Consider the following 20,993-nt stretch of genomic DNA (forward strand, 5'->3'; position numbering starts at 1 on the left):
CTAGCGGTGGACCGGACGGACTGAGAGGGGGTTGGTGATGGTGTTGGTGATGATGGCCTAGATTCAGTGTTTCGTTGCAAAACCATTGTGATTCCCTGACTGCTTTGGCCTTGTGACGACACCTCAACATTTATTGCTGGCGTTGTGCTTACCGGTGGCGGTGGTCTTACAGTGAGGGAAGCGATGGAGCGTTGCTGGCTACCTTCAGTCGGAGCAGGTGCACATGTGGTACCTGAGGTTTTGTAGTCCGTTCACGCTTGCAAGTGCATGGTGGTTAAATGTCTAAGCATGCAACTGGTATTCAAATTTCTGAGATTTTTCCCTCGGCTAAAGGTCCTTCCACACTTCTTACAGATAACCTTTGCCTCATCCGTAGGATTTTGGACAAAGAAGTGCCACACTGCACTCTTCCTACTATGGTATAAATTTTCAGGGCTTTCACGCTGTGCTAATTTGACCGTCTGGCCAAGCAGTCCTGCAACTCTTTTGGTTTTTGTTCCACGTTTTTGGACAGCGACGGGCCTGCCAGATAACCGCTGCTGTGATGTCGATGCCTGCTGCGGATCCTTCTCCTTATCTGAGCTATTGCCAGCGGCACCCTCTTCCCCAATGGATGCCAATCCGGGTCAACAACTGGGTTATCCATCACCTCCTCTTCAGTTTAATCTGCACCTTCCTCTGTGTCACCGTGTAAGGTGGTATAGTATGCGGGAAGGGGCACCTGAGTTTCATCAGGGTCAGATTCTGTCTCAGTAAACTGCGAGGGCAATGTAGTGCTGTGGGTCAATGTACCAGCAGAATCATCTAGCAGTGGCTGTGCATCAGTGCACTCCATGTCAGATTCATCTTGGACTGGGGAATTCAGGATTTGACTGGATAACCCAGGCATGGTATGTGAAAAGAGCTCCATGGAGTAATCTGAAGTGTGGGCTGCCGCATCCTTCACTTTTGGTGGGGGTGAAGGACGCAAGGAAAGGTGTGTTTCCTGACCAGAACCCTGCACTGACGACTCGGTGCTTGTAGGTTTTGAAAGTTCAGAAGAGGAGGCAACAGAGCTAGTGGCTGTTTCGGCAATGTAAGCCAAAACCTGTTCCTGATGCTCCGGCTTTAAAAGCGGTTTTTCTACTCCCAGAAAAGGGAACCTTCCAGGCCTTCCTGTGCCAGACGATGACGCAGGCTCAACACCTCCTGCCTTAGCTGCTATTCTTTTGGCATAACCAGCAGATGCACCACCACCACCATCAGTACCAGCTGCAGCCCCCCCGCCCACGTTCGTGGCCTCTTCCACCATACTTCCTCATGTTTGTGAAAATGTAACAAAAATACCAGCAGATATATGGTACTGTATGAGGAGCGTACAGCTGTATAAGGTGTAGGTAAAAATTTAAATCTCCGTATATATTTCCTTAGTCACAGACTCTCTCCCAGTATGTATTTGACCGTAATCCAACCAGCAGATATACGGTACTGTATCAGAAGCGGACAGCTCTATATGGTGTATGTATGGAAAAATTAAAATATCCGTCTATTTTTTTTACGGAGTCACACCCAGATAGCATGTATTTAACCGTGATACCAGCCAATACACGGTAGTGTGTGAGTAGCGTACAGCTCTATACGGTGTATGTATGGAAATTTTTAAATCTCCGTCTAGTTTTTTTACTGATTATATACGTGGAAATGGTGCGCACTCAGGTCCTGGAAAAAGTAGGTGCAGGTGAATTAGACCGCTAGGGCCTTGTACACATAAAAGAATGATTGCGGTGAATCATTCTCTCTTATTTTTTTACGGAGTCACACACACACACGCTGTCTCTATAGATTTGACCGTAAGACAAACGGCAGATATACGATACTGTTTGAGAAGCGGACAGCTCTATACGATGTATGTATGGAAAATTTTAAATCTCCGTCTATTTTTTGACGGAGTCAACAGCAGATATACAATACTGTTAGAGAAGCGGACAGCTCTATACGGTGTATGCAAAAATGGAAATGTCCGTCTATGTATTTACGGACTCTCACACACACACACACGCGCTGTCTCTGTATAGATTAGACCGTAATTCAAACAGCAGATATACGATACTGTTTGAGAAGCGGACAGCTGTATATGGTGTATGTATGGAAAATTTAAAATCTCCGTCTATTTTTTTACGGAGTCAAACACAGCATGTATTTGTCCGTGATACCAGCCAGTACACGGTAGTGTGTGAGGAGCGTACAGCTCTATACGTTGTATGTATGGAAAAATGAAAATCTACATCTATTTTTTTCCGGAGTCACACACAGACGCTGTCTCAGTATGGATTTTACCGTAATCCAAACAGCAGATATACGGTGCTGTATCAGAAGCGGACAGCTCTATACGGTGTATGTATGGAAAAATGAAAATCTCTGTCTATCTTTTTACGGAGTCACACACAGCATGTATTTGTCCGTGATACCAGCCGATACACGGTAGTGTGTGAGGAGCGTACAGCTCTATACGATGTATGTATGGAAATTTTTAAAGCTGTCTAATTTTTGCCGGAGTCACACACACGCTGTCTCTGTATAGATTTGACCGTGATCAAACAGCAGATATACGATACTGTTTGACAAGCGGACAGCTCTATACGGTGTATGTATGGAAAATTTTAAATCTCAGTCTATTTTTTTATGGAGTCACACACACGCTGTCTCTGTATAGATTTGATCGTAATCAAACAGCAGATATACGGTACTGTTTGACAAGCGGACAGCTCTATATGGTGTATGTATGGAAAATTTTAAATTTGTCTTTTTTTACGGAGTCACACAAACGCTGTCTCTGTGTAGATTTGACAGTGATCAAACAGCAGATATGATACTGTTTGAGAAGCGGACAGCTCTATACGGTGTATGTACAGTGCCTACAAGTAGTATTCAACCCCCTGCAGATTTAGCAGGGTTACACATTCGGAATTAACTTGGCATTGTGACATTTGGACTGTAGATCAGCCTGGAAGTGTGAAATGCACTGCAGCAAAAAAGAATGTTATTTCTTTGTTTAATTTTTTTTTAAATTGTGAAAAGTTTATTCAGAGGGTCATTTATTATTCAACCCCTCAAACCACCAGAATTCTGTTTGGTTCCCCTAAAGTATTAAGAAGTATTTCAGGCACAAAGAACAATGAGCTTCACATGTTTGGATTAATTATCTCTTTTTCCAGCCTTTTCTGACTATTTAAGACACTCCCCAAACTTGTGAACAGCACTCATACATGGTCAACATGGGAAAGACAAAGGAGCATTCCAAGGCCATCAGAGACAAGATCGTGGAGGGTCACAAGGCTGGCAAGGGGTACAAAACCCTTTCCAAGGAGTTGGGCCTACCTGTCTCCACTGTTGGGAGCATCATCTGGAAGTGGAAGGCTTATGGAACTACTGTTAGCCTTCCACGGCCTGGACAGCCTTTGAAAGTTTCCTCCCGTGCCGAGGCCAGGCTTGTCCGAAGAGTCAAGGCTAACCAAAGGACAACAAGGAAGGAGCTCCGGGAAGATCTCATGGCAGTGGGGACATTGGTTTCAGTCAATACCATAAGTAACGTACTCCACCGCAATGGTCTCCGTTCCAGACGAGCCCATAAGGTACCTTTACTTTCAAAGCGTCATGTCAAGGCTCGTCTACAGTTTGCTCATGATCACTTGGAGGACTCTGAGACAGACTGGTTCAAGGTTCTCTGGTCTGATGAGACCAAGATCGAGATCTTTGGTGCCAACCATACACGTGACGTTTGGAGACTGGATGGTACTGCATACGACCCCAAGAATACCATCCCTACAGTCAAGCATGGTGGTGGCAGCATCATGCTGTGGGGCTGTTTCTCAGCCAAGGGGCCTGGCCATCTGGTTCGCATCCATGGGAAGATGGATAGCACGGCCTACCTGGAGATTTTGGCCAAGAACCTCCGCTCCTCCATCAAGGATCTTAAGATGGGTCGTCATTTCATCTTTCAACAAGACAACGACCCAAAGCACACAGCCAAGAAAACCAAGGCCTGGTTCAAGAGGCAAAAAATCAAGGTGTTGGAGTGGCCTAGTCAGTCTCCTGACCTTAACCCAATTGAAAACTTGTGGAAGGAGCTCAAGATTAAAGTCCACATGAGACACCCAAAGAACCTAGATAACTTGGAGAAGATCTGCATGGAGGAGTGGGCCAAGATCACTCCAGAGACCTGTGCCGGCCTTATCAGGTCTTATAAAAGACGATTATTAGCTGTAATTGCAAACAAGGGTTATTCCACAAAATATTAAACCTAGGGGTTGAATAATAATTGACCCACACTTGTATGTTTAAAATTTATTAAAATTTAACTGAGCAACATAACTTTTTGGTTTGTAAGATTTATGCATCTGTTAATAAACCCTGCTCTTGTGTGAAGTTTGAAGGCTCTAACTTATTTGCATCTTATCAAACCTGCTAAATCTGCAGGGGGTTGAATACTACTTGTAGGCACTGTATGTAAAATTTAAAATCTCCGTCTATTTTTTTACGGAGTCACACACAGATAGCATGTATATGTCCGTGATACCAGCCAGTGCACGGTAGTGTGTGAGGAGCGTACACCTCTATACGGTGTGTGAAAAAATGAACGCTCTGTAACTGTGCAGAAAATGAGAATAAAAGTTTTTTTTCTTTGAAAAAAGCAGTGTGCACACAGCAATGCAGCTATCAGGTAACATTATAAGTTAGCCTAATAACCACCAGCGCTGCTGCACACACAAAAATCCTCCCCTGTCACTGCACACTAACTGTACAGTTGAAATCGCTATCAGAAGAAGCACAGATTTCTTTTTTCTTTGTTGCCTAACGCTACGCTATTGAGAATCAGCGGCAGCAACCTCTCCCTATGCTAAGATTGGCAGAAGTAATATGGCGGCGGTCAGGGCTTTTTATAGCCACTGTGACGCCACACAAAACAAGCCAATCACACGAATGCCCTTCTCTAAGATGGTGGTGGTCGCGTTGCCCACAGTGTGCGTCCTTGATGATTGGCTGAGAAAAGGCGCTGGAAGCATTATGGGAAACGCGACTTTGGTGCACGGGTTGTCGACCTCATGGCCGACCTCACGCTATGGTCGGGTTTCGATCGGCGAAACCTGACTTTAGCGAAAGTCGGCGACTTATGATTTTGACCGACCCGTTTCGCTCAACTCTAGCTGCCAGTTTTTGTCAGCCTTGAATGAATGAAGAGAGCAGCTTTTAGGCTATGTTCAGTAATGATCCGTTAGAATGAATCCAGCAGAAATGTCCATCCTTAGCTTTACTTTTGCCTCGAAGTATCCCAAGAGGAATGCCACAAGATGACCAATTGTGCGTTGATCTGTCAGCAATTTTTCTGCTATATGTGACTCCTTATGAATATTTAAATCCAGTAATTTTTATTAATTTTAAAACATTTTACAGATATAAAGCAGGATTTCCAAATCAGAACATTTGAAGCTCAACTCAACCCTCCCCCACCTCTCCAAACAATCAACACACCTTTTCGAATACCAGTCTTGCTCGAATTGAACCCAAATTGCAGTACACACATAGGTATAAAGTCCAAAACATCTGCAACATGTCTCTTCGCACTTTGTCTAGACCAGCTAACCAGCGCGCAGTCAATATATGTAGCGTATCTATTAAGGCTCTTTAGTACAATACTAGAATCATAGAATTCACACCACATAGAGAAAAGCAGTGCAAAGAGTCCAGCATATATATGGGTAAAAGATCAAATCTTTATTGAAATACCAGGTACAGTAAAATTGTGGGATAAAAAGTGACACAACAATAACAGGCAGTGTAGTGCTGAACAACACACCTCAAAACAATTATAAGATGAGAAAAGTACATCCCTGGCAGAGTGAATGATGTTACATATAAGCAGAGAGTGGAGTGGAAAGCACATAGAATAAAGTGACAATTCCCATGCTAAGCCATACCAAAGTATAATGTAAGCACCCAAAATCTCAGAATACCTAGGAGACACATACCAGGGGAAGAGGGAGCTGCGCAGCAAACACGGCCAACCCCGTGGCATTTTGAGCTCAAATTGTTAAGTTTATTATTTCAACCAGCTCTCTTTGCTGTCATTTGCGCTTAGAATCATAGAATGGTAGAGTTGGAAGGGACCTCCTGGGCCATCTGATCCAACCCCCTGCTCAAAGCAGGATTCACTAAATCATCCCAGACAGATGTCTGTCCAGCCTCTGTTTGAAGACTTCTGTTGAAGGAGAGCTCACCACCTCTCGTAGCAGCCTGTTCCACTCATTGGTCACTCTAACTGTCAAAAACTTTTTTCTAATATCTAATCTGTCTCTCCTCCCACTAAAGAACAATGATTAATAGTTGTGAACCATCCAAGGAGACCAAAGTTTGTCAAAATATGCACTTTTGTTCTTTTTGGAATGGATCCCTTTTTGAACCAAAATAAGAGACTTCTCATATTGATATGTTCTCTGCAGGATAGAGGTCTCTCTGATATCCAATTTTTAGCAATTAGTTTCCTGGCACCAAACGGCAAGCATTCAATAGCTACCATATTTTCCTCACCTCTTCCACTCTCAACTCCTCAAACTATCCCAGAATACAAATCAGGGGATCTTTATGCACTATGCAGTCATATGCCAGTTTTATAAGGTTAAGAATCACAATCCAAAATGTATATAATTGTGGGCAAGACCATAACAATAATAATAAATTTTATTTCTATAGCGCCGACATATTCCGCAGCACTTTACATTTCAGAGGGGATTTGTAAAGACAATAGACATTACAGCATAACAATAATCACCTAGATTTTAACAAATACCAAGAGGAATGAGGGCCCTGCTCGCAAGCTTACAGTCTATGAGGAAAGAAGTAGACACGAAAGGTGGGTGGTAACAGTTGCTCTGATTGTTTGGACCAGCCATAATGTTAAGTGTGTAACAGTACAGACACAGAGGGCTAATAGATGCATAAAGCATGTGGGAGCATGATGCGGGGAACCTGGTTGTGCTAAAACTTTTGGCTGTGCCACACAGGGATATATTAGGTTAATGTGTTGAGGCGATAGGCCAGTCTGAATGAATGCGTTTTCAGGGCACGCTTAAAATTGTGGGGATTGGGGACTAATCATATTGACCTGGGAAGTGCATTCCAAAGAATTGGCACAACACGTGTAATGTCTTGGAGACGGGAGTGGGAGGTTCTGATTATTGAGGATGCTAACCTCAGGTCATCAGAGCGGAGGGCACGGGTAGGGTGGTATACTGAAACAAGGGAGGAGATGTAGGGTGGTGCTGAGCCATGGAGGGCTTTGTGGGTGAGGGTAATAAGTTTATACTGAATTCTGGAGTGGATGGGTAGCCAGTGTAATGACTGGCACAAGGTAGAGGCATCGGTGTAACGATTGGTGAGGAATATGATCCTGGCTGCAGCATTCAAGACAGATTGGAGAGGGGAGAGTTTGGTAAGAGGGAGACCGATTAGATGAGAGTTACAATAGTCGAGACGAGAATGAATAAGAGAAACAGTAAGAGTTTTTGCAGTGTCAAAAGTAAGAAAAGGTCGAATTCTAGAAATGTTTTTGAGGTGCAGATGACAAGAGCGAGCCAGTGATCGAATGTGGGGGGCAAAGGAAAGCTCGGAGTCAAGTATGACCCCAAGACAGCGGGCATGTTGCTGGGTAGTAATAGTGGAACCACACACAGAAATGGCAATGTCGGGTATAGGTACATTTGTAGAGGGAGGAAACACCAGGAGTTCAGTCTTTGACAGGTTAAGTTTCATATATAGTGAGGACATGATGTTAGACACAGCGTTTAGACAATCGCCGGTGTTTTCTAGACAGGCTGGGGTGACGTCAGGAGAAGCATGTGAAATACTCTTGCTTCCTCCCTGGAGCAATTAGTTTGATCTGATACCCATTTTGAACAGCACAACTGGTGAACTATATACTCTGTTTGACATTTTACTTGTTAGAGTCTACCAGGTTCACTTTGTGAGACACTGGTGACACTCTCCCCGACCGAGGACCACCTGTCCTCAGAAATGACCCCCAGTTCCAGTTCCCACTTTTGTTTTATAAGCAAATACATTTTTTTCAGAAAAACCAATAACAAATAGATATCTGCCTATGAATATTTAGAGTCTATTTCAGGAAATATTATAGTCCTTCACAAAATTATCTAAAATAAATGGTGCAGGGATGTTCACAGATCACTTGCATTGCTTTGTGATCCCTGAGTAGCTATGGAGCCAGGACCTCACCATACACATCCGTATCACCAGAAGTGTCATATCCTGTCTACGGCACTTATACTGTAATTGCTAACGCCGGGTCCACAGGTTAACACTGAAATATCAGGCATGAAAAAAAATTATGTAGAGCTAGAAAATCGCAGGTCCTGTCCTCTTCAGCAGTAAAGTGTTTTACCTTAATGGTGTTGTATAGTGCAAATATATATGCAAATTATTACCAGGCTCTGGTGTAGGGTTAGCCAATTATTATCTCTATATACAATGGATCAAGGCTGCGTGTAGTACAGGATGTGGAGGAGGCCATTCTTCAAATTTCCTCAACTAATTTGACATCTGAAGCCATATGTAAATCACAATTTATAGTTTCCATTTATAATTAATTTATACTGCTCCAAAAAATAAAGGGAACACTAAATTATCACATCCTAGATATCACTGAATGAAATATTCCAGTTGCAAATCTTTATTCATTGCATAGTGGAATGCGTTGAGAACAATAAAACATAAAAATGATCAATGTAAATCAAAATTAATATCCCATGGAGGTCTGGATTTGGAATGATACTCAAAATCAAAATGGAAAATCAAATTACAGGCTGATCCAAGTTCAATGGAAATGCCTCAAGACAAGGAAATGATGCTCAGTAGTGTGTGTGGCATCCACGTGCCTATATGACCTCCCTACAATGCCAGGGCATTGTCCTGATGAGGCAGTGGATATTCTCCTGAGGGATGTCCTCCCATACCTGGATTAAAGTATCACACAACTCCTGTACATTCTGTGATGCAACATGGCATTGTTGGATGGAGCGAGACATGATGTCCCAGATGTGCTTGATTGGATTTCAGGTCTGGGGAATGGGCAAGCCAGTCTGTAGCATCAATGCCTTCATCATGCAGGAATTGCTGACACGCTTCAGCCACATGAGGCCTAGCACTGTCATGCATCAGAAGGAACCCAGGGCCCAGTACACATGCATATGGTCTCCCTCTGGCTAGCACATGGAGGGCTGTGCAGCCCTCCAAAGAAATGCCTCCCCACACCATTACTGACCCATTGCCAAACAGGTCATGCTGGAGGATGTTGCAGGCAGCAGAACGTTCTCCACGGCATCTCCAGACTTTCACGTCTGTCCCATGTGCTCAGTGTGAACCTACTCTCATCCGTGAAGAGTACAGGGTGACAATGTCAAACCTTCCATTCTTGGTGTTCTTTGTTAAATGTCAATCGCCATCGCCCTGCACGATGTAGGGCTGTAAGCACAACACCCACTTGTGGATGTCGGGCCCTCGTATCGCCCTCATGGAGTCTGTTTCTGACAGTTTGAGCAGACACATTGCTGGAGGTAATTTTTAAGGGCTCTGGCAGTGCTCCTCCTGTTCCTCTTTGCATAAAGGAGAAGGTAGCGATCTTGCTGCTGGGTTGTTGCCCTCCTACGGCCCCCTCCACGTCTCCTGGTGTACTAGCCTGTCACCTGGTATCTGCTCGATCCTCTGGATGCTATTCTGAGAGACACAGCTACCCTTCTTGCCACAGCTCGCGTTGATAGGCGATCCTGGATGAGCTGCACTACTTGAGCAACTTTTGTGGGTTGTAGACACTGCCTCATGCTACTGTAACTAGTGGGAGCAGTGACAAAATGCAAAAGTGACAACAGCCAAAAAGGATGAGAACAGAGAAATCGTCTGTGGTCACCCCTACAAAACCACTCCTTTTATAGGGGTTGTCTTGCTAATTGCCTATCATTTCAACCTGTTGTCGGTTCCATTTGCACAACAGCAGGAGAAATTGATTCACAATCAGTGTTACTTCATAAGTGAACAGGTTGATTTCAAAGAAGTGTGTTTGACTTGGAGTTACATTGTGTTGTGTAAGTGTTCCCTTTATTGTATTGTGCAGTGCGTTGCGAAAGTATTCGGCTCCCTGGAACTTTTCAACCTTTTCCCACATATCATGCTTCAAACATAAAGAAACCAAATGTAATTTTTTGGTGAAGAATCAACAACAAGTGGAACACAATTGTGAAGTTGAACGAAATTTATTGGTTATTTTAAATTTTTGTGGAAATGCAAAAACTGAAAAGTGGGGCTTGCAATATTATTCGGCCCCTTTACTTTCAGTGCAGCAAACTCACTTCAGAAGTTCATTGTGGATCTCTGAATGATCTAATGTCGTCCTAAATGACTAATGATGATAAATATAATCCACCTGTGTGTAATGAAGTCTCTGTATAAATGCACCTGCTCTATGATAGTCTCAGGGTTCTGTTTGATGCACAGAGAGCATCATGAAGACCAAGGAACACAACAGGCAGGTGCGTGATACTGTTGTGGAGAAGTTTAAAGCCAGATTTGCATACAAAATGATTTCCAAAACTTTAAACATCCCAAGGAACACTGTGCAAGCCATCATATTGAAATGGAAGGAATCATACCACTGCAAATCTACCAAGACCCGGCCATCCCTCTAAACTTTCATCTCAAACAAGGAGAAGACTGATTAGAGATGCAGCCAGGAGGCCCATGATCACTCTGGATGAACTGCAGAGATCTACAGCTGAGGTGGGACAGTCTATCCATAGGACAACAACGCTGCACAAATCTGGCTTTTATGGAAGATTGGCAAGAAGAAAGCCATTTCTCAAAGTTATCCATAAAAAGTGTCATTTAAAGTTTGCAACAAGCTACCTGGGTGACACACCAAACATATGGAAGAAGGTGCTCTGGTCAGATGAAACCAAAATCGAACTTTTTGGCAACATGCTAAACAATATGTTTGACGTAAAGGCAACACAGCTCATCACCCTGAACACACCATCCCCACTGTCAAACATAGTGGTGGCAGCATCATGGTTTGGGCCTGCTTTTCATCAGCAGGGACAGGGAAAATGGTTAAAATTGATGGCAAGATGGATGGAGCTAAATGCAGGACCATTCTTGAAGAAAACCTGTTGGATTCTGCAAAAGACCTGAGACTGGGACGGAGGTTTGTCTTCCAACAGCACAATGATCCAAAACATTTAGCAAAATCTACAATGGAATGGTTCACAAATGTATCCAGGTGTTAGAATGGCCAAGTCAAAGTCCAGACCTGAATCCTGTTAAAAATCTGTGGAAAGAGCTGAAAACTGCTGTTCACAAACGATCTCCATCAAACCTCACAGCTCCAGCTGTATGCCAAGGAAGAATGGGCAAGAATTTCAGTCTCTCGATGTACAAAATTGATAGAGACATACCCCGAGCGACTTGCAGCTGTAATCGCAGTAAAAGGTGGCGCAGCAAAGTATTAAGTTAAAGGGGCCGAATAATATTGCACGCCCCACTTTTCAGTTTTTGAATTTCCGCAAAAATTTAAAATAACCAATAAATTTCTTTTAACTTCACAATTGTGTTCCACTTGTTGTTGATTCTTCACCTCAAATTTACATTTGGTATCTTTATGTTTGAAGCATGATATGTGGGAGCCAAATACTTTCGCAAGGCACTGTATATAAGAGAATAATTATGCTTGCAAACAAATTTAATTTCTCACTTGTGGCTGGCTTTAGCGCTGACATCTTCCATCTTCCAGCATTGCCGACTGGCTCTGTGTGAACACAAAGTTTGCATGTTTTGTTTCTACAGAAATCTGTCAGAAAGAAACTACCCATCTCTCTGCAGCTCAAGGCCGATTTGTCACCATATTTCATACATTATTAAACAGATCTTAGACCTGATGATTCTGGTGTGTTTACCTGTCAGAATGGCTGCATAATAGAGATGATGCTTTTATAAACTCACACATTCCATTCCAACTTTGAACTTGTGATCTCGCTGAATGGGAGTGGGAGAACCGCCTCTTACCTACTGACATCTGTGGCTTATATTTTGATTAGCCGACCTTACTCAATACCACGTGCGCCGTGCCACAAGAATGACATCACGCAAAGCTGGCTAATCAGAAGGTGAGACAGATATCAGCAGGTAAGAGTTTGTTGTTCTCCCTCTTCCGTGACCTAAGATATATGGTCTCTATACATCATTGGCGATTCTCCTCTTTTGTTGATTAATTTGTTTTTATTTATTAGTAGCTTTAGTACATGCGCCTTGTTTTCTATATGTTTTGTGTCATTTTTAAATCCTTTTTTTATTTTTCTTCAGCATATTTGCTTATCCAGATGTTTTAGACAGATTCTTACAATGCGACTTTTTCTAAAGGTTGCATTTTTTGTGGTGCATCTCACTCCAGTGTCTGCTTGGAGTAAGGACTATAGCAAAATTTTTCTTTTGGCACATCTGAAGACTGATATGCGCCATTTTAAAGGAATTGTGACTTTTTTGCACCAAGAAGTCACAAAAGCTGGGATAAAGGAGAAAAAGTAAAAGCACATTTTTTAAAAATTTTTGCTCCAAATTCATCAACCACGTGGGATATTTTGAAAAATTTATGTCAGCACATTACAAAAGACAAAAGAACAATGACAAAAAAATTGCAAGTGGTGAATTGTGGCCAATGTTCTCTTGGTAACTAGCTGCTCAGTATCGCCGTACACATGCCGATTCTCTGAATCTGGAAGCCATTACTCTTTGGTGGTAAATGTCAAGGTTTTTTGTATTCTTCACAGCGTTCATGCATGCCCCTCTGTCTTCATGGCGTGGGTCGTGGGGATTCAGCTGCATCCTGGGATGTCTTTATCCTCTATTTTCCTTGAAAATAATATTTAAAACGTATCATACAGCTTAATATATCTGCTTGCTTTTCTTCTAAAGCTCCCTTACCTTTTTTCAGATAGATGGTCCTTGTGTTCTACAAATTCAGAAAATCCGCAATATATCTGCGCCGAAAGACAATGAAGAATCTCAGGCAGCTCCTCGGATGCTTCGATTGCAAATGACAGATGGCCATACGTCCTGCACGGCTATAGAGTTTAATCACCTGTCAAAAGTCAGGTAAGAGGCTCTCCTATCTAAAATCCCTACTAAAAAGCCGCTAAACCAACACCCTTATATAGAAATACTATTTATTATTTGTGGCTTATGCTTATACTTTAGTGAACCCAAACTGATTTACATGGCAGTTTGTTTAGGCTGTTCCACATTATAATCCCAAATACCTCCTGAAAATTCTCTTCAAAGCGACATTTCACCAGATTTTTCATGTTGAACTCTACTCATATTTTGATAGTTGCTGCAGAGAGGAATATATATATATTTTTTATTATGGATCCAAGTTGCAGAGATATTAGCAGTAAAAGTATTTAGCCCCTAATGAGTCAACTTTCTATTAAACCAAGTGGGTGTTATCAGATAGTTTTCACTGGGGTGTGTGTTTTCTACCCTGTACGATGTTGACCAATCATAAGCAGGCAGCAACATAGCCGAAAAAGACCACGCCTCCATCATAGCTTAGCACCGGTTTTTCAGTGTGTGAGATGTATCCCTGATCTTGTGCATGATTAGAAACCACCGGTGACTAACACCTTTCAGATAAGGTCCCTCTAGGGAAAGGGCAGTGCAGGTGAGCTTAGCCGTGTCTCATTACAAACTCTTCTACCAGATCTCTTCATGTCATAGCACTATCACCTCTGCTGTATTGCCCTTCCTTCCACACTGTTTGTCTGGACATGTGTCAGTATAACACTTATGTCTGTTGTACTTGGTGCAGCTTGTAATCACTCTGTAGTGAGATCAGAGCAGGGTCACAGGGGAAGCCCAGAACTTGATTCCTACACTGCTTCATGCACGAGGTTAGACCAGGAGATCAGAGCTGAATGATTACACCTCACACACAGAAAACTGCTCTTGGATATTGTGGGGTCCATATTCTTCTTTTGAGTTTTGCTGCCCCCTGTCTGATTGGTCAGCTCATACAAGGGGAAGAAATATGTACCCACATTGAAAAATTGTCTGATAACTTTTATTAAATCCAAGTGAGTGTTAACTGATCATTTGCCAAATACTTCAATTGCTAATATGTCTGCAAAGGAGAAGTTTTCTTTCACTCTGAAGACACTATTACAATGTGTATCTAGTTCAAAATGACAAATTTAGTGCAGAGCAGTAGGCATTGACTGCATTCATACATCTTACTGTGTATTTTGATTACTCCTGTACAAGGAGGGATTGTGATAAGAAGTATTTATTGGGAATTGCATGTAATTTCCTTATGTTGACTTTTGTGCACTATGACTCTGAGCTGTCGGAGGACCATGCTGCGTAATGTTATTTAGCAGCTGAGTTGCTGTGGTTCCTAACATCCACTTCTCAATAATACCACCCAGGGTTGATGCTGGAATATTTATGAGAGAAGAAATGTCATCTACTGACTAGTTACGCAAGTGACATCCTATTACAGGAGCACGCCGATATCCGTGTTCTCTTTACCACAAGCCATTCTATCACAAATGTTAATAATGGCACCCTGCATAGTGAGGGGCTGGAATTCATACTCCTATCTGGTCACATATTTTTCCACCAGCGACCATATTGAAAATGGCATCTCTGTGTGATCTGTATGAAAACTACACTGTCCATTACAGAATGAGAGCCTGTATTGCTCATATATTAGTAAGTGCCACAAGATCATGTCCTCAAAATATTTTAAATTGATTACCTATCAATATAGGACATCAATATCTGATCGATGGAATTCTGACACCTGATGTTAGCAGTTGTGGAGCTGGATAGTACAGCTCTGTCACAATGTAGTGCCGAGTACTGCAGATTCGGATCTATTTGAATGTATAGCAGCAGTGACCATTACACAGTGGACGGAGATGAGCCATTCAGTCCTGCAGCTGCCAGCATGGAAGGCAGCTGATTGTTGGAGCTGCCTAGTGTCAGACCCACAATATGTTGAGGATAGGTCATCAATTTTAAACTAGTTATGCAACCCCGTAACACCTTCATCTTGTGTGACATATAGTTACGTCATGCCATGTCCCTTCCTTTGTTGCAGGGCCGCAAGCTGAGCTTGCATATTTCCCGACAGATGATGGGTGATGTATTCAGCCATCTTCTGCCTCTAGCAGTTGCGGATGGAGCTGAGCTCTACCTGCGGCTGTTAATGTGTTAAATGCCACTATCGATTTCTGACAGCAGCATTTAACAAGTGCCGTAGGTGGCACGTCATTCCACATTTTCATCGACGTGACGTGATCAAGAGGCGCCAATGGATTGCCATGACAGCCGAGGGTCTGATGAAGACCCCCGAGCTTGTTATTATAATACTTCTGTGAAAGCCAGCGTTCAGCTGGTGCTCATAGACCATGATTTTACCTATACATAACAATTCTGATGCACTGCTATGTATAGTACAAGTGATTAAATGATCGAGGCTTCAACAAGTACAGTAAAAAGTGAGAAAAACCGTTTTTAAAAATATGAAAAAGTAAAATAAAATGCATTGTTCAAATCAGTTATTTTGCCCTATTAAAAATAAAACAGTTAAAAAATACACATTTGCTATCACTTCGTTTTAATAAGCTGCAAGAAAAGGCGATAAAAACATCGTATCTACCCCAAAATGGTGTCAGTAAAAACGTAATGGTGCAAAAAATGATCCCTCACACAGCCCCATATCCCGAAAAGGTAAAATGTTACAGGTCTCGTAAAATAGTTCTAAAAATCCTGCACAATATCTTAAGGACTCGGATATTGGTTTTATTTTGCAACTAGCTGAAGAGCCCGGCATTGCCCGGGCATAGTAACGAACTACGGTTAGTTATAACAAATTATAATGATTATATCTACATATATCTATATATAAAGCTGAGTGTAGAGCCCCGCCCACTCCGCATAGCCACATTCACTATAATATCCCACATCGTCCCGTCAGCCAGAGCCACCGGACTACTACCACTAATATCCTCCCACATCATCCCGTCAGAGCCACCGGACTACTACCTGTAATATCCCACATCATCCCGTCACAGCCGCCGGACTACTACCACTAATATCCCACATCATCTCGTCAGAGCCACTGGACTACTATCCCTAATACCTCTAATATCCAACATCATTCCATCAGAGCCACCGGACTGCTACCACTAATATCCCACATCATCCCATCAGCCTGGGATCAGAACCAGAGCGCTGAGTGGAACGGTCCTAACTTCCACACCGGGGATCCCTTTAAGAGAGGCCTGGCATCAGAACCAGAGCGCTGAGTGGATTTGCCCTGAGTTCCATACAGGAGATCCCTTTATTAGAAGCCTGGGGTGAGAATCAGAGCGCTGAGGGATTTACCATAACTTCCATACCGGAGATCCCTTTGAGAGAGGCCTGGGGTCAGTATCAAAGCGCAGAGTGGATTTGCCCTCACTTCCATACCGGGGTTCCCTTTAACAGAGGCCTGGGGTCAGAATCAGAGCGCTTAGTTGAATTGCCCTAACTTCCATACCCAATGATCCCTTTAAGAGAGACTGGGGTCAGTACCAAAGCATTTGAAGGCAATTGCCCTGACTTCCATACCAGGAATCCCTTTAAGAGAGCCTGGGGTCAGAACCAGAGCGCTTAGCGGATTTGCCCTGACTTCCATACCAATGATCCCTTTAATAGAAGCCTGGGGTCAGAATCAGAGCGCTGAGGGATTTGCCCTAACGTCCATACCGGAGATCCCTTTAAGAGGGAAGATGTGCCTCTGGGATGGAGGATGTGTAATAGGTATATGGGCACGGGAGGGGGTGATTCATTTCTGCCATGTGGTCTCAGCTCCTTTCTGGGGGGCAGATAATGGCTGGGAGCTTATGTTGCCAGGGATGCTAGATTTCTCCCATCCAGTTAGTATCTGCAGATGTGTTCTGGAGTGAGAAAACTGTTGCTCATAGCAACCAATCACAGCTCAGCTTCTTTTAAACAGCTCTGGTGAAATGAAAGATGCTATTTGATTGGTTGGTGATACACACATACATACACACATACATTGAATTAAAAGATTTACTTACAATGTTCAGTGCACAAATGTCTCTGTACTGCCTTTCACCCCATAGCACTGCGAATGAGAAGAGTATGTAGGGTGCAGTGGTTTACCCTGTGCCCTGCCGCACCTTTCGCTGACTATGGTTTTGAGAGAAACCAGCCAGGACAGCACTCGGCTGCTTCCACCAGAGCCATAGACTATGAAGGCTATCCTGTCCTGGCGGTCATTAGGCCTGTTTCATACCTCCGTCGTCGGCAGTCAATTGAAATCAGAGCAACTGATCCTTGACGGACAGATGGCAGCGGAGTTGTTGAAGGAAGGATCCACAGGAGAAGCGACGTGGCGTAATTTAAAGCGACCGCGAGTTGGATCGAGAGCGGTCGGCCGGGAGGTGCATCGAGAAATTCCGGTAGTTGGAGCGAGATCGGGAGGTGGAGCAAGATCGCGCGGATGGGACGCGGGAGCGTGAGGTGGGGAGAGAGAGAGAGATTTTAGCGGCTCCCGGAATAGCATTTTTGAGTTAATGCTCAAAATAGCGGACCGTCAAAGCAAAAAAAACGTTGCAGGGTCTGTCTCATCCGCCCTGGAGCCGCTAAAATCTTGGCGGATCCATAAAAAATGGAATGGACGACCGTCAGTCAAGATCCGCCAATAATTTAAGTCTATGGGGGGAAAAAAACGGATCAGCCCCTTTTTTGGCGGATCCGTTTTTTTAAAAACTACGCGGATTTTGACTGACGGGAAAATATGGAAGTGTGAAACAGGCCTTAGTTGGACCCCACCAATCTCAGTATGATAATACTTGAGGCTGCAATATTCCTTTAACTAATTACTGATCTTTTCACCCATAGCAGAAGGCTGTGATTTTGGAGAAAGTTGCTGCTCTGAATTTGTAGATGACAGCTTTCTTGCAAGGAATCCGTGCATAGCTCTGAAATGTAAAGATGGAAAGACACGAGAACATCTTAAGATTTTTTTTTTTTCTTCAGCAGTTGTTATGTTAGGTCAGGGGGGGGGGGGGGGCGCACAATTATCGAATCTAGCACTGTCTAAAAATACTTGACATACAGTTGTGGCCAAAAGTATTGACACCCCTGCAATTTTGACAGATAATACTCAGTTTCTTCCTGAAAATTATTGCAAACACAAATTCTTTGTTATTATTATCTTCATTTAATTTGTCTTAAATGAAAAAACACAAAAAGAATAGTCCTAAAGCCAAATTGGATATAGTTCCACACCAAACATAAAAAATAGGGTGGACAAAAGTGTTGCCACTGTTCGAAAAATCATGTGATGCTTCTCTAATTTGTGTAATTAACAGCACCTGTAACTTACCTGTGGCACCTAACAGGTGTTGGCAATAACTAAATCACACTTTCAGCCAGTTGACATGGATTAAAGTTGACTCAACCTCTGTCCTGTGTCCTTGTGTGTACCACATTGAGCATGGAGAAAAGAAAGAAGACCAAAGAACTGTCTGAGGACTTGAGAAACCAAATTGTGAGGAAGCATGAGCAATCTCAAGGCTACAAGTTCATCTCCAAAGACCTGAATGTTCCTATGTCTACCGTGCGCAGTGTCGTCAAGAAGTTTAAAGCCCATGGCACTGTGGCTAACCTCCCTAGATGTGGACGGAAAAGAAAAATTGACAAGAGATTTCAACGCGAGATTGTGTGGATGTTGGATAAATAACCTCGACTAACATCCAAACAAGTTCAAGCTGCCCTGCAGTTCGAGGGTACAACAGTGTCAACCCGTACTCTCCGTCGGCATCTGAATGAAAAGGGACTGTATAGTAGGAGACCCAGGAAGACCCCACTTCTTACCCCGAGACCTAAAATAGCCAGGCTAGAGTTTGCCAAAACTTACCTGAAAAAACCTAAAAACCTAAAACGTTTTGGAAGAATGTTCTCTGGTCAGATGAGACAAAAGTAGAGCTTTTTGGGCAAAGGCATCAACCTAGAGTTTACATGAGAAAAAAGAGGCATTCAAAGAAAAAAACACGGTCCCTACAGTCAAACTTGGCGGAGGTTCCCTGATATTTTGGGGTTGTTTTGCTGCCTCTGGCACTGGACTGCTTGACCGTGTGCATGGCATTATGAAGTCTGTAGACTACCAACAAATTTTGCAGCATAATGTAGGGCCCAGTGTGAGAAAGCTGGGTCTCCTTCAGAGGTCATGGGTCTTCCAGCAGGACAATGACCCAAAACACACTTCAAAAAGCACTAGAAAATGGTTTGAGAGAAAGCACTGGAGACTTCTAAGGTGGCCAGCAATGAGTCCAGACCTGAAACCCATAGAACACATGTGGAGAGATGTAAAAATGGCAGTTTGAAGGAGGCACCCCTCTAATATCAGGGACCTGGAGCAGTTTGCCAAAGAAGAATGGTCTAAAATTCCAGCAGAGCATTGTAAGAAACTCATTGATGGTTACCGGAAGCGGTTGGTCGCAGTTATTTTGGCTAAAGGTTGTGCAACCAAGTATTAGGCTGAGGGTGCCAATACTTTTGTCTGGCCCATTTTTGAAGTTTTGTGTGAAATGATCAATGCTTTGCTTTTTGCTTCATTCTCTTTTGTGTTTTTTCATTTAAGACAAATTAAATGAAGATAATAATACCAAAGAATTTGTGATTGCAGTCATTTTCAGGAAGAAACTGAGTATTATCTGACAAAATTGCAGGGGTGTCAATACTTTTGGCCACAACTGTAACCTATTACCGTATATTAATATGTGAGCAATGGGTGATATCTGTCACTGCCGCGCTGAATCCATTCAGTCCTGGTATAATTGCCCTGACCTGCACGTCCCACCTGTACACGGTGAAACATTCCCACTTTGCATTTGAAGCATTGTTAAAGGTTTGCGCTGTTCAATAAATGCTGTAATTTCCAGCTATCTGTGATCCGAGCATCTGATTAATGAATGGCTGTCTCCCGCTCTGTAGAGGTGTCACTTTAATAGCTTCAAATGCTCTGCAGGAATTCACTTAAATAATTACATTGTTGGATCATGACTAGTGAGGCTGGGGCATGCGATAAGAGCCGCTATTCCTGTGCACTATCCATCGTCTCTCCTTGCATGTGGGAACAGTCACCGTGCACTTTATTCTTCCTTTTCTGCTTTGAAAATGTTGTATTCTGCATATTCCACATAGGGGTTTCTGACAGGACACCAAAATAAGTTAAGATACTTACCAATATCATGTTGAAGGGACCAGAGCTCGAACATTCTTCTATGGGTTATTTCTTACTGAGGTATTAATATCTGTGATGCATTTCGGCTCGTTTCTAATGTATGCTAGAAAAGGGGTAACTGGCTGAAGAGGATTTACCAGGATTCACACAGTCTACTACATCTGAGTGACCTCCTCCAGAAGGTGTACACCACGAAAATGATGTGCAACAGAGCCCACGTTCGTTCTGCTGTCAACACCCTTATAGTCTATGGCCCAGTTGGCGCATACGCACGAATCCTGTTTTGCGGTTCAGACTTGAGCCTTGACGGGACCAAAGAACGGGTGCCAGAACGCAGTTTGAAAGCACCTGTAGAGTTGTAAAACCTTGTGTAAATATATGTTCTTCCCCTACTACACCTTCAGCTCACCATGGCCATCTGTTCTAGAGCAGTGTTTCCCAAACTCTGCTCCTCATGGCCCCCAACAGTTCGTGTTTTCAAGATTTCCTTACTATTGTACAGGTGACAGAACCTGTGGCAATTTCCGATGCGTTGATGATCATTCCATAATAATTTCATCACCTGTACAAGAGTAAGGAAAACCTGAAAACATGATCTGTTGGGCTCCGTGAGGACTGGCGTTTGGGAAACCACCCAATG

The 20,993-nt window shown here is 43.1% G+C and overlaps 1 protein-coding gene across 2 annotated transcripts in view; it reads left to right on the top strand.

Moving 5' to 3' along the window:
• TDRD3 (tudor domain containing 3) overlaps positions 1 to 20,993 on the top strand; it is a 474,894-nt gene that overhangs the window by 195,742 nt on the left and 258,159 nt on the right. For both annotated transcript variants that reach the window (XM_073580356.1, XM_073580355.1), the window contains exon 4: positions 13,025 to 13,185. In XM_073580356.1, coding sequence (XP_073436457.1) covers positions 13,025 to 13,185 — 161 coding nt within the window. The remainder of the gene's footprint in view (positions 1 to 13,024; positions 13,186 to 20,993) is intronic.

The sequence above is a fragment of the Dendrobates tinctorius genome, unplaced genomic scaffold, assembly GCF_039654945.1.
Source record: "Dendrobates tinctorius isolate UK_male_01 unplaced genomic scaffold, ASM3965494v1 ptg000064l, whole genome shotgun sequence".
NCBI lineage: Eukaryota > Metazoa > Chordata > Amphibia > Anura > Dendrobatidae > Dendrobates > Dendrobates tinctorius.